This window comes from Manis pentadactyla, chromosome 11 (genome assembly GCF_030020395.1).
Source record: "Manis pentadactyla isolate mManPen7 chromosome 11, mManPen7.hap1, whole genome shotgun sequence".
NCBI classification, from domain to species: domain Eukaryota; kingdom Metazoa; phylum Chordata; class Mammalia; order Pholidota; family Manidae; genus Manis; species Manis pentadactyla.
In genome coordinates this window covers 116,225,792-116,240,510 of record NC_080029.1, presented here as the reverse complement: position 1 = coordinate 116,240,510, position 14,719 = coordinate 116,225,792, and the positions used below count along the sequence as shown (strand labels likewise).

At 51.2% G+C, this 14,719-nt stretch overlaps 1 protein-coding gene across 4 annotated transcripts in view; it reads left to right on the top strand.

Moving 5' to 3' along the window:
- Positions 1 to 14,719, top strand: part of ITGA11 (integrin subunit alpha 11) — a 114,079-nt gene that overhangs the window by 46,943 nt on the left and 52,417 nt on the right. For all 4 annotated transcript variants that reach the window (XM_036932327.2, XM_036932328.2, XM_036932329.2 and 1 more), the window contains exons 3-5: positions 7,728 to 7,828; positions 10,020 to 10,111; positions 12,590 to 12,704. In XM_036932327.2, the coding sequence (XP_036788222.2) occupies positions 7,728 to 7,828; positions 10,020 to 10,111; positions 12,590 to 12,704 (308 nt within the window). The remainder of the gene's footprint in view (positions 1 to 7,727; positions 7,829 to 10,019; positions 10,112 to 12,589; positions 12,705 to 14,719) is intronic.

Below are 14,719 nucleotides of genomic sequence, written 5' to 3'. Positions count from 1 at the left end.
ACAACTGGGTTAGTAAATGTTAGAAGACAAAAGAGGGTCTGCAGAAAGTGGTTCCAAATTGCAGGCAATCAGATTCCAGTCGTCCCTAAGCTAAGCCAGGTGATAGCTAATTCATTCAACAATTGTATTTTAGGGACCTACTCTGTGCAAGGCAGTGTTCTGGGTGCTGGGATGTTAGAGCTGCAAACCTAGCCAGCAAGGTTCTAGCTCCCTTGCAGCTCTCATTCTGCTGGAAGATCAGGATTATTATAGGTAAATAAAGAAGACAGCATCAGAGTGTGTGAAGTGCTATGAGGAAGCCAAGGCAGGGTGGGGAGACGGGGAGAGACAGATGGTCAGGAAAGGCCCCTCGAGGGTCCTGTTGGAAGCTGAGCCCTAAATGATGGGCCAACCGTGCAGCATTCATAGCAGTCCTAGAAAAAGGAGGTGAGCAGCAGTTGGGTGACAGAGAGCCTTGGAAGCATGGGGAAGAGTGTGGATTTTACTGGAATGGATTTGGGGCTTTGAGCCCAGCAAGGGTTGCAGGTCACCATGCCTCTGCTTCCCCCACATAAACATTTCTATCACTGTGTTATGTTGTTTCTTAAACTTAAGCATGCATCAGCATCTTCTGGGAGCTTGTTACCATAGGTACTAGACTCCACTTGCAGTTTCTGATTCTGTTGGTCTGGGGTAGGACCTAAGACGTTGCATTTCTAACCAGGGGAGGATGCTGCTGCGGGTCTGTGAGCCACTTGGAGAACCGCTGCCGTGTTGTGATGGCCTATTGACCTGCCTGTGTCCCTGATGCCCCTAGTGCTTGATGCATTAGTAGGAGCTCGATAAACGCTTATGATTCAGTGACTGAATGAGGGTGTGGATCATTAGCAATATGAATATCTGCAAAGCCTAAAGCATAGTAAGTTCTAAGTAAATAGGCAGGGTCCAGAGAAACAATCAACAGGATGTCTTGTGTGTGTGTGTGTGTGTGTGTGCACGCGCGAGCGCGCGCGAAAAGAGATTTATTATGAGGAATTGGCTCATGTGATTATGGAGGCTGGCAAGTCCCAAGGTCTGCAGGGTGAGTCAGCAGACTGGAAACCTACGAGGAGCTTATGTTTCCATTTGACTCCAAAGGTGAGAAAAAGAAGAAATATCCCAATTTAAAAGCAGTCGGTTAGGAAGGATTGACTCTTATTCAGGGGAGGGTCAGCCTGTTTGTTCTATTCAGGCCTTCAGCTGATTTGATGGGGCCCACCCACGTTAGGGAGGGCAATCTGTTTTACTCAGTCTTCCAATTTAAATGTTAATCTTGCAATCATCCAAAAACACCCTCACAGACACACCCAGAATAATGTTTGACCAAATATCTGGACACCCCAGGTCAAGTTGACACAAAAAATTATCCATCATATCATATGTGTTTATTTAAAATATACACAGAAGCTTTATGGAGGCAGGGAGAGTAGGGACGGCAAACAAAGGGGTACCCATTGTCCTGGCCCCAGGAGTCCAGACCTTGCCAAGCATCTGAGCCTCAAGAACCACAAGCCTCCCTAACCAGGCAGACTTGCAAGGTCCCAGGTGCTGCCCCCAGCCAGTACAGTCCCAGCGCCCCCCCAGTGCACCCCCCCCCGCACTCAGGATTGCTGTGCTCAGCACTTCCCAGCCCCGTCTTGAACACATTAGCCACCGCACTCACACTGGCTGGAGGAGATCACATTTTCCATGGAGAGCAGGAGAGAAAAAGCCTCACGAAAGGAATAGTCTCTCTGTTCCCTTGAGTTCTCTGCCCCGCAAGTGGCCCCCCTCCCTGATGCCCCTATCTGATTTCAGGGAGGGAAAACAAAGCCAGTAGAAACCTGGAATAAAGGGCCTGGAGTGGGTTTGAGTGGAGGAGGGGTGCTGGGAGAGATGAACAGGTGAGGAAAAGAATGGGGCGAGAGGGGAGGAGACAAGGGGCCCCCGGGGCACAGGCTCCCCGGCTCTGAGCGGCTGCCCTAGCCCCATTCTGGGCACTGCCCAGCCCCCAGAACTGGACTTTCTAAACCTCCTGGTCATTCACAATGGCAGAAAGAGCACTGCACTTGGAGTCTCAGCTCTGAGACTGACCAGTGTCTCTTTGCAGGCTTGTTCACATCCACCTTCTGAGCCTCAGATACTAACTGCCCTTCCAGCCTCAATGTATCTGGGTGATCCAAATCAAATGCAATTCGATTGAATCAAAAGCAGTTCATTGAAATGAAAAGATAAATCAGGAATAACTGGATTTCCTGCGATGTGAGGTCCTGGCCTTGCAGCGGGGCAAGGAGGCTAGCCAGGGAAGAATGAAACCCACATCTTGCCTTTCTTCAGCAGTCTGTGGTGGCCTCTGGGCTCGGGACCTCCCTAGGGGTGTGTCTCTCAATCAGAAGTTTCCTCTGTTTTCCCCAAATATCTGATGACCTTTTTGTGTCCTATGACCTCCGCCCATCTGCTGAGCAGCTAAGCTGTTCACACATAACCTCCCCAGACACAGCCAGGTAAAGGCTGAGCTGGGTCTAGAGCCCCAGCCCCTGCCTCCAGGCTTTCTGCTTCTGTGGCTGGGGAGGAGTGCTGCCCTGAGAGTCAGGACTCTGCACACAGTCCAGCTCTGCTGCCGTCTGCCCTGAGGACTCAGAGCACCACCCGCTCCAGGCCTCCAGTGCCTCACTGGGATGTGATGAGGCTGGCCAAAGGAACCTCCATGTTTCCTCCCAGCTTGGATGGTCTGTGAGGCCAGTTACTAGGTACCCAGAAACATCTAAAGTACAGGGTTCCCTGTCCAAGTAGCTGTTGTAAGTGGGATGCACACAGAACAAAAGGATTTCTGTTTCCACTAGGCTGGGCCAGGGGGCAGTTTTACGCGTTTAATTAAACAACCAGAGAGAAATAATGTACATAATGCCTGTGAGCCCACCTACCAATCATGCAATATATGCCCCAGATGGCGCATGAGCTGACAGACATAAATCTGCCCCTCTCTTATTAGTCATTGAGGCTGTGTTCCTCTGGAAACATGGTAATAAATGGAATTTCTAAGGGTAATTTTAACTACGTGCCTTTTTTTCTTTACACACTCTAGTTAGTATGTTTTCAGTTATAAATACGTGAAGATTAAACTCAAACAGGCTTATACAGTAAAAAGCAGTTATTGCTTATATCTCTGAAAAGTCCAACAGCAGGGTGAGCTTCAGGTGTAGTTTGATCCAGGAGTTCACAGTATCATTAGGACTTCAGGTCCTTCTCTTGTTGCTTTTTTCAGCCCTCCCCACTCGGTGCACCAGCTCACACCTCTCATCATCACAAGATAGCTGCCAGCAGTTCTAGTGCCTGCATCTACTTACTGTGGCATCCAGGGAGAAGGAACTACCTTGGTCCCTGAGCCCCAAGCAAAAGTCCTGAGATTCACTCTCATCAGGGTGGCTTAATTTATCTGCCTGCCCTGACTCCATCACCGCAGCCAGGGGGAAAAACTGGCCAAGCCTGAGGTATGTGCTTGGTCTCTAGAACTGGGAATGGAGCCACGTTTCCTGGATCCCCCAAACAGAAAGGAGGACTGTTGGGAAGAGGGAAATGGAGACCAAGGAAGCCAGCAACACTGACTTTACCTGGAAGCTGGGTTACTCCATGGAACCTCTATGTATAGAAAAGGCTCCATTTCTCAGCAACCCTTTGCAGTCCCTGAATCTGGGGGCTTTTTTGGGGGTTGAGGCAAAGCCGGAAGCTCCTGAAGCTGGTGCTGTAGACTGTCCAACAGAAGGTCAGAGCAGCCGGTGGGTTTTCCTTTACCAAGGGCCTTTCAGACCACCCTGTGCTAGTGCAGCAGGGCAGACAAGGACCTCTCAGCCCTCAGGGAATTATGACACTAAAACACTGGCCACAGCCGGCAGCAGGGATCACATGCCGATTTCTGTGGGAAAGCCTAGAGTGATCAGGGAGGGCTTCCTGGAGCAGGTGAGAATTTGTGCTGGATCTTAAATGGATGGGTGTGTACACATCACTGGGGATGTACAGGACAGTGCGCTGGGGCACAGAAATAAAATGATTCAAGTTCTACTTCGGTTATTTTATCTGAAAAAACAGAATTACTCATATGTAATACACAGCTTGACTGTTGTACACTGGTGTAATTTATATATAAATTAAGTACATGTTGCTTTTTTTGTCTGATCAGAGCCTGCATATTAAAAGGTTCTGAGACTAAAATTGCCTTGAAGGATGGAGCCAAAGATAAACAGAAGTCAGTATGAGTCCCCATGGGACCGTGTTGGAAAGGGTGTGAGGTCAGGAGCCAGGGGTCCCTTCTCATAGCCTGTATCCTGCTGGCACTCAGCAGGGCCAAGTCCCACCTTCCTCAGGTGGTCATCTCCTTGGTAAGCCCCTTCCCGTGGCAAGGCCAGCCAGGGAGGGTTCTGCAAGGCTGTGGCTAAAGCCCACCACCTATTTCCCATTCACAGCAGCCCTGATGCCCATGCCTCCACAGAATGACTGTTGGGTGCCCGCAGCCAGTGAGTCCCCAGGGAAAGGGTCTGATGCTTGCTATGACCTTTGGGGTTGGCCATGCCATCTGGTGCCCAGACCAGAAGGATCAGTGTCTGGCCCCCAAAAGGCCCACCAGGCCCGAAGGCTACAGATGGCTATATAAGGCTGAGGTTGCAGAGGCTTCCAGACCCCAGGAGCAATTTGGTTGGGCTTGGTGGTGATGCAATTTCCCTGTGCTTTGGCAGTTATGTTCTTGTAGTGAGACTGAATCATAGCCTCAAAACCTCAAGCCCGACAGGCATATGTAATGCCGAGACTCAAGAGTGGCGAAGAGGACTGGCCTAGGCCCTCCCTCCGTGGCAAAGAAATATTTGGGGCAACACTGAGAAGAGTGCCGAGAAAGCTAGTCCCAGGTCGTCCACAGATGGACACGGGGCCTGGGTGAGCTCCCTCCTAGGAGCCCCAGCTTCTCATCTGTAGTATGGGTGGACAGTAAGCCCTGTCCTACTCATGAGGTACCAAGGACCCCCAGACACCAGGTGCGGGAGAGAGGAGATGACACAGAGGGTGCAGCCCTTGTTCTTTGAGAAGGACAAAGCTTAGTCTTCAGGTAAACTTGGCGCCACAATGACTCGGGGGACTTGCTGCCGTATTGTCACAGGCTGGCCCGTGCCAGAACACATGACTTCTAGAAAGCCACCGGTCTTTGTGCATAGCTTCCCTAGATACAACCCCTTCTGTCTCTCAATGCCTTTGACGACTGTGACTTCCCACAGTGACCCAAGAATTATGGTCCCATTTCACAGCCAGGAAAACCAGGTTCTGGAAAGGTCAATGGTTCCTCAAAGCCACATAGCAAGCTGGTGACAGAACCAGAATGCAGACCCAGCCCTGGGATTTCAGCCCAAAGAACTCACCCTGTGTTGGGGGGCCCACCAGGTAGGCCACTGGGGCCTCAGAGTTCCACTCTGTCAAATGGGAAGCGTTGTGAGGAGTCCACTGCTGGGGTGTGTTTTAGAAGGCACATGGAGATTATCTTTCTAGAAGAAGGTCATGGTTCCTCTAATCTAGAACCTGCTGTGCCTAATTCTTCCAGAGGCGCCCTGCAAGGTGTTTTTCAAAGGCACTTTCCAGAAGGCACTCATTGTCAGGCAGTGGTATCCTGGGGGGAACATCCCTCTGGAAGACTTGAAATCAGGGTGACCTTGAAAATCAGAGCAGCCAGAAAAGCAAGCTTGGAGCCCAAGCCTCCCTTATGGACCTCTCTCTCTGTTTTATTTTATTTTATTATTTTATTTTTGGCTGCGTAGAAGGAACAGCCTTGACCACACAATCACTCACAGAATTAAGTGGCCAAAAATCACATCGTCTAGACAAACAGATTTTATGGGTCCAATTAATTCCTGCAGGTCAAAAATAGGCAGCTTAATAAGTGGATATATTTAGAATCTGTCATTATCTGGTCCCCAGGGGAGAAACCTCGGCTCTTATTTCATAGACTAATTTCAAACAGAGCTCTGTTCACTCCCACTTCAGACCTCACTCTTTCCTGACAGCACAAAGAGGTGGGTAAGCACGGGGGGAGGGGACATTTGACCGCAAGAAGCCGCTGAAGTCCTGTGTGGCCTGAACCTCCAGCCCGACACCTCTCAACCGAGTAATTGCTGCTTCTTTGGGCAGTGATGTTGGGGATGAGAAGTGGCGGCTCCAGAAAGTTCTCCTCGCTCCAGTCTCTCACCTGTCCTGGTGCCTCAAGCTCCATCATTGTCTATTCTCTGTCCCTTAGGGCATGGGAGACCTCTAGGGCTGTGTGTGCTGCCGCACCTCCTGCCATTGCAGCACAGCTCCCCGGGAGCTCTCCGTTCTTGAATCAGTGTTAACACTAAGGCCTGAGCAGAGGAGGCGGTTCTGGTTGAGAGCAGGACTGCCACCCAAGCGAGTTCCAGATGTGCCAGAGGTGGGTGGCACTGGCAGAGTGGGCAGGTAGGCACGGGAGGGAGAGCTGGTCCCCTTTCAGGGTTTCACTTCACATCAGCGCTGGAGTTCCAGCAACTGCCCTGGGCCACTCTGGGCCACCCCCAATGGTGCTGCCCTTTGCTAAGCTGGAGATGAGGCATGGAGGGGGCTTGGGGGGGGTCTCCCTGGTCTCCAGGGAGGCAGCACTGCAGGGCTGGGCCAGGTTATTATTCTGTAGCAATACATGAACATGTAGGCAAGAATATTAATTTCCAATGGGCACATAACAAATTAGCACAAACTAGATGGCTTACAAAAGCAGAAATGTATTCTCTCTCAGTTCTGTAGGCCAGATGTCCAAGGTCAAGGTGTCAGCGGGGCTGTGCCCCCTATAAAGGACCGAGGTGAAAATCCTCCCTTGCCTCTTCCAGCGTCTGGCAGCCCCAGGCATCCTTCGGCTTGTGGCTGCATTCTTCCTGGCTCTGCCTCTGTCTTCCCACGGCCTTCTCTTCGATCTGCATCTCTCCCTCTGTGTCTCTTGTAAGGGTGCTTATTATTGGCTCTGGGGCCCACTGAGTAATCCAGGGTGACTTCATCCCATGATTCTTGATTTCAACTGCAAAGACCCTTCTTTCCAAATAAGATCACAAAGGCGTAGGCTAAAGGCAGAAGCCGCAGCTGGGCAGCTGACTGTGGTCATTTCTTAGCCCCAGTGGCTGGCTGCCTCGTCCTCCCTGAACAAGTCCTTGCTTGCGGCTCAGGAGACAGCTGTGAATGACCGTGACACAGCACGCCTCAGCCCCTGGGCCGCCAGCAGAAAGACTGTCATGTAAGATGAGGAATGAGCACCCTTCCCGCCCCAGGTAGTAACAGAGGGCTCCAAAATCACCATTCCTCTGCCTGAATGACCACGGTTACCGTCCTCCCACCATTCAACAAACTCAAATCCATCCATGAGGATGCAGCTCAGGCGTAGCTCCTCCGTGATGTCCGCCCTGCCCCCCTCTCCCCGGGACTGCCTCATCCCATTTGCACAGGTGCTCTCATCTCCGTGTTGCCAGATGCTGGCAAGGGCCTGAAGTTGGCCACAGGCCCCGCGACTTCATTCTGGAAGCCCAGTTCCCGCCCCCAGGGAGGTGGAAGTCTGAGTCTGAGACTCTGCACGTGGCCGCTCCTCCGGTATTTCCCCCGTACCCCATCTTCTCCTCAGCACTACCCTCTAGGTTCCATCCTCCGCCGAGACGGAGCACCTCCCCCAATGTCTTCACCTACATTCTTTTCCTTCCCAGGCTGGTTGTGGGCGCTCCATTGGAAACCAATGGCCACCAGAAGACGGGAGACGTGTACAAGTGTCCGGTGACCCATGGGAACTGCACCAAGCTCAACCTGGGTAACTGGGCCACTGGCTTCCCACGAGGAGGCCAGCCGCTGGCTAGAGCCAGACAGGCTCTACAGCATGTCCGTGCCCACGGTGTCCTGGCTCTTCGCAGCTGACGTCACTGCCCCATTTAAAAGATGAGGAAGCTGAGGCCAGACAGAGGGTGCCACCTCCCATAGCTGCACAGCTTATAAGGGGCCATCCAGGATTCACACCCAGGCCTCTAGGTCCCAAGCCATTGCTCTTTCTGATTCATCTACTGCCCCTAATAAGGGGTTTCCTCTCCCAGCAGGAGATAAACATTTCCTGTCTTCTTTCTGATTTTGACATAATAACAATGGTTAACAATCCTGTATCTTGTATAACCCTCACTACATGCCAGGCACTGGTTTAAGCACTTTTAGGTATTTTGGCTCATTTAATCCCCATAATTATATGAGATTTAACCATTTTAATAAAGGAGGGAATGACAGCATGTGGAGGTGAGGGGACCTGCCTGGGGTCACCCACCTGATAAGGAGCGAGGCCACGGTTCCAAGCAGGCGGTCCACAGTCACCCCTCAGCCACTGCTCATGCTGCTTTCCTAAAATGCAGGCTTTGTTCCTCATTGAAGGGCTTTCAGGCATCGGAGTGATGCTGAGAACAGCCTCAAGGATCTTTCGGTGCTTATAAAATCTACCTGTGTGTGTGTGTGTGTGTACATGTGTGTGTGTCCACGAAAGCGCGTACACTGCTCCTCGAAAGCACTTATATTTTTTCCGAAGCACCAAATACCAAGCACCATCACTTGGCACCCAGAATGGAGCAAAATTCTACTTAGAGAAGCTACAGTGCCAGGCCTCGGCCTGAGGACTGGCCTCCCCAAGGGCAAGAACCCCGGGCATCCCCCTCGTCCTAAAGCAGTGGGGTGGGGCTCCCTGGGAAGATATGGGAGGCACAGGGACTCAGTGGGAGAAGAGGGCAGAGATTCAAGAGATAAGCAGATGGATGAAAAGGCCCGCATCAAAGAGAAAGCCCAGAGCTGCCAGCTGCCCTATTACGTGGTGCTGGGCGCTCCCGCTGTCCTCATCTGCCTCCGCACCACGGGTGGGAAGTTCAAACCCCGGTACAGCCAGGGCCCAGACCTCAATGAGGGAACAATGCAGGAGAGGCAGGCGCCTGGCTGGAGGCTCACAGGTCCCAGGCCTCACCACCCTGAGGGCATAGGCTTCCAAAATAGGCCAGGCTGGATTTCTCCTTTGAATGGCACAGTTTCTTTGCTGTGTGTCCATAGGGAGCTCACAACCTCTCTCTGAGCCTCCATTGGCTCCTGTGTACAGTAAGGAGGGTGAGCTTCAAGTCCCTATGATCCAATCCAAGTCAAATATGTCCCCCAGCCTTTAATGAGCATCTAACATGTGCTAAGCACTATGCTACTTACTAGGGATGGGATCCAGCAGGGGACAAGAAGCCAGGGACTCTGCTGGGAAGGGCAATGAGGGAGCCAGTGAGAAAGCAGCATAATCTCAGGATTGGGGTGCAATAAACTGGGGTGCTGTGACAACGGAGGCTGAGTGGGAGGAGCGGAGAGGGCTCCCCATTAGTAAGGTGGCCAGGGAGGATCTCTCCACGCAGGTAACAAAGGCCCGATGGCAAGGAGTCGGGCAGCACCAGAGCCTTCCAGCAGGCGAGCGAGGCCCTGAGGCAGGAACGAGCTTGCTCCGCTGGAGGAGGCTGCATGTCGTACCTCCAGAAGGCTCCTGTTAAGTTAGCTCTTTGCTCCTTTGAGAGAGAATCATTATCATATGTCAGTTTATCAGATAAGCAGAGAGCCAGGCCTTGAGAGGGTAGGACATGGGACTGGTAAGTTTTGATAACAGATTGCCTGGAGGAGGAAGGCCTGTGGAGTTGGAGCTGGAAGGCTCTGTCCTGTGCTCACTGTGTGGCCTTGGGCAGATTGCTTGGCCTCTCTGAGACTCAGTTTGCTCATCTCACAGAGATGGTGAGGAAATGATGAGACCATATCTGGATAAGGCCTTAGTAAACCATGAAGGGCTGGAACAACATGCAGGCAAGGGGCCCAAAGGGGCAGGGGGAATCGGGAGGGACCCCGCCCGGCCCCATCCTGCCACGGGCCCCTCTGGTGGCGGGTGACAGCAGCAGGCTCTAGGCGGATGGCCGGCAGCAGGGGACTGCAGGCTGAGCTTCTCCGTCCCACCGCAGGAAGGGTCACCCTGTCCAACGTGTCTGAGCGGAAAGACAACATGCGCCTCGGCCTGAGCCTGGCCTCCAACCCCAAGGACAACAGCTTCCTGGTAAGAGCCACAGCCCACCTGCCCCCTGAGCCCAGCCCCTCCTGCCTCACGGACTCTCTGCTTGGGGCAGGAAGAGGCATGGCACCACATGCCTTCTGTCACCCAGGCTGGCTGTCCACACACACACATGCAGGGAGCAGCTTCCTGCCTGTGCCATTCTGCCTGCTGCACCCTAAATATTTGGGGGGGGATGATCTAGGCAGGAAAATATATTGACCCTTTTATATGCAGACGGCATAAATAGGGATAGCCAACAGTCCAGTGGTGGGCCTGCCCCTTTCTTTGGAGAGCCAGATTTCTGAGCTGGAGGCCAACTCTCTGCTTGGGGTTTGATCAAAGAAACAGGACACGTCATGCACCCTAAGACTTTGAAGAGAAGCCATAAATGTGTGAACACAGATTTACTACAACCAAGGCAAGGGCCACAGAGTGACAGGCCACCTGGACTGTGCAGGATTAGATGGGAAGGCCTCCCAGAGGAGGCTGCTGTTTTATTTTAAAGAAAAGACCAGTCTTAGCAAGGAAGAAAAAGGAGGGGGTACTTGGGCTGATGTGTTAGAAACATATGTCCAATTAAACAATAGATTTTTTGAGCACTTGCAATGTACTGAGTCCAGTGCTGGGCCCTGGGGCTTCAGTGGTCCACAGACCCCCTGCCCCCTGGAGCCTACGTCCTGGTTGGGAAAGAGACCATAAGAAATGAGTGAACATGACACAGAGACAGGAAGGCAGCAGCAGGCTGTGTGTGGAGGCCTCTGCGCCCCGCCATGGGCAAGGGCGGGCAGTGCAATGGATTGGCCATCTTGCCGCCAAGTTCAAATGAACCACCATAGCTTGGGAAACGCTACGGGGTCAAACCAGGATCCTTTCAGGACTGATAGTTCCCAGACACCACTGCGAGAGAGGATTTCAGATAAAAATTCCCGCAGAAAATGCAATAAAATTCACCACTCACTTTAAGATGGGGCATGGCTTGTGTCACTCTTCGTCCTGTCCATCAGTCCACTTCTGCTGACAGATGAGACCTCGGGGGTGTGGAGCACCGGACACCAGGGCAATGACCTGATTGGGGTGCTCGGGGACTTGAGCGGAGCACAGCGGCTCTGCCAGGAAGGTCCTGAGATACCTCAATGTACAGTCAGCCCGCAGCCGTTCATCGTCCCACCCAGACAAGCCCCCAGCCCTACCTACGCATGTACCTCTCGGGGGCTCTGTGGGCGCTCCCTTTTCCCTCTGAGGCTTCTTGTCACATTTCTACTAACCTGGTTTCACCTGCTTCGCAAGGTGGGATAAAGGCCCAAAAGGGATGGTGCTATTCACCTCTGGGACCTCTGGGCAGGTTAAGTCCCTGGTTTATAAATAGCAACTGTTGTTAATTCATTCATCCATCCATCCATCCATCCATCTGTGTATTGATCCACCCCCTCATTCTCCCATCTAATCATCCATCCTTCCATCCATATATTCCTGTATCTATCCACCCACCCATCCATCCATCCATCATCTTCCTATCCACCCACCCACTTATCTATCCGTACATCCACCCATCCATCATTTATCCATCCATCATCTATCTGCTCACCCATCCATCATCCTTCATCCATCCATCATCTTTCTATCAACCCATCACCCATCCACCCATCCATCATCCACTACCCACTTTCCCATTCTTTATTCTTACCCCTACTTCCAGAATTAATTTATAGCAGCTTCAACAAAGGATACATATAAAATGAAACTTTTAAAATCTGAGTTAAAAAAGAAAGCTAATTAAAGAAAGAGGTTGGAAGTGGAATAATTACCTCTTCCAAAACAAAGGAAATAACAGCATAACATTTAGTCCTGGGTTTCCTGGCAACAGGACAAAAATGGAGGTGTGTAGCTGGGCTTTCATTTGTAACGATCCTGACTGAGGAGAACTCATCGCCCAGTAAAGGACGAGCTGACATCAATGTTTTTGGTAGCAAACTTCATAGAAAGAGCAGAGACATTCTTTCCTAATTTCCCTAGTGAGAGCAACGGGCATGTTGTCGGGACCTAGGCCAGGAGTTTGCCAAGCGAGGACCTTCAGGTGACCTCTTCAGAGAGGCCTTTCTTGTGACCTTGAAGGTCCACTCCCATGGATGAAAAGGCTCTTCTAGATCCTGTGTGGTGGGTGAGGTGGGCAGCTAGGGTGAAGGAGAATCTCAGCCCTAGATGATGGGATGGAGAATGGCACCCTTGCAAATACAACATAGGAGGACTCTAAGATTCATTTTTCTTCACTCCACATGAAACCAAGGGAATTGACACATGTTACAGCAAGAGAGAGTTCAGTTAGATCTGAAGAAGACCTTCTAAATCCTTGGTGTACTAATTTTCAGATAGAGGATGTCTATCTGGGGCATGGCGGTTGGGGGCCGGGCTGAAAGGCTATCAGGCCTCGACCGTTCCTGAGGCCCTCCGCTGACTGGGGGGCGTCTGTGCTGCACTTCACAGGCCTGCAGCCCGCTCTGGTCCCATGAGTGTGGGAGTTCCTACTACACCACAGGGATGTGCTCAAGAGTCAACTCAAACTTCAGGTTCTCCAAGACCGTGGCCCCAGCTCTCCAGCGTAAGTCCAAATCTGCAGACTCAGGCTGGGCAGACAGTCCGTGGGACACTCCAAGCTCTGATCATCCCTAACCTGTGGCTACAAAGCAGCACTTGGACTCTAGCTCATTCAGCTCTCTGGGTAATCTGTTGGGGGTCATAATCCAGAGTGATGGGGGAGGAGGCAAATGAGCTACAATCCTGGCAGCCAGACAGGCTCACTGCAAACCCACCCTGAGTGATGAAGATGTTGTTGCTGGACCACCATGTAGAGCAGGCAAGCTGTGCACTGCATGACTCTGGGGGCTGAATTGTTCATTCAGACTACAGTGTGAATGGTACCCTCTGATCTTACACAATGCAGCTGCCCTGTAGGTGAAGGGCCAAGAACAGGAATATCCCTGGCAATAGTCCATGTAATCAGTATTCCTGGACATCGGGAGGCTCTGCTCAGCTTGCCCAGAGTCTCACGGAACCCACAATCTCCTCCTTACTCCCCACCTGCCAAGAAAATATGGGGGAAGTGATGCTCAGACCTTGCCTCCCAAGCCCAGACTGCTTGGCACCAAGCCTCACTATTTCCTCTGGGCTAAACACCGTCACCAAGCAGCTGCTGCCCATTTTATTGAGGACGAGGGGATTAGCACCTCTGGCTGGCAGCAGCCTCTTTTCAAACAACAGGGCCCAGTCAGAGACGGAACAGTGGTGCTTGGGGAAGGAGGAGGGGAGCAGCAGTCCAGGAGGGGCTGCAAATGGTCCTTTTAGGTGATGAAGAAATGTTGATTCTATTCTCACAAAATGGCAGAGGGAAAGGCAGGGCCGGGAGGAAGCCCGACATCGGTCACCGCCAAGGGCTGCCGTTTCTTCTGGGCCACGGTGTGACCATCTGAGCCTCCTGGAACCTCCTGTGGGGGGGGGGCTTCCTCACCTGCTGACCAGCAGCAGTGCCCTGGGAGCTGATACAGATTCCAGAGCACCCTCTGCAGAGGTTCTAATTCAGTAGGTCTGGGGTAAGCCTCAGAGTGTGTGTGTGTGTGCGTGCGTGCGTGCGTGCGTGCGTGTGTGTGTGTGTGTGTTTAACAGAGTGTTCAGTCGTGCTTAGGAATCACAGACCCAAAGCAAGTTCCTTCCCAAAGGGTCTTAAAAAGAAAAATTTGAAATGGCACGAAAGAGATCAGCAATAATAAATGCATTCTAATCATAAAAGTGGCTTAGAAATTGAAGAAGCCTACCACTAGATGAGAAAGTTCTCCTACTCAAGGACCTCCTGTCTTGGTCACCTGCATGGCCGCCCAGACCCCTCAGGGCCTCAGTACACAGCAGGTGCTCAGCACACATGTGTTGAGCTAATCCATGATGGAAAAGGACAAAGCTATCAGGCGCTGTTGGCCAGGGAGTACAGGCCCATCATGCCATACATGGCGTGCGGGTGAGACAAGAATGTCTGCACAACTTCTCCCAAAAAGCAGAGATGACTCTGTGAACATCTAAGTGCTTTTAAAAAGCTCTTCCAATCACAAAGCCTCTGACACGCACCGGGCTCAGAGCCACCACTCCCTTTCTCTGGTGAACACTGAATTCAACATACTGCACCTTCGTGATGCAGAAGTTATTGGTTAACACACAGCAGGTCCTGCTATATTGCTATTAAGTAGATTTTATAGCAGTGTGAAAATTCTCCAGTAAAAATAAGCAGATGCCTAATATTTCAGTGTGATATAATATAGTATGGTATATATCATGTGTTATTTCAAAGTAGCCCTAACCAATCACGAACAGAAATAAATTACTTAGATTTTAAAAGATTTTTGCAGTTGTTATGATACCAATGTTTTATTAGTTTTCTTAGGTTGGTTTGTATTATTCATTTTAATTTGGTGTTAGTATAATAATATTGAGAAACCTTTATGCTCAGAGCAGATATAAAGGGATGAGAGATTGACATGCTGTTGTCAATGCCACATTAACAAAGTGGTTTGCTTAAAAAAAAATCAAAATAGGATCAGCAAAGATTTCTTGAGCACATACTCTGTGTTC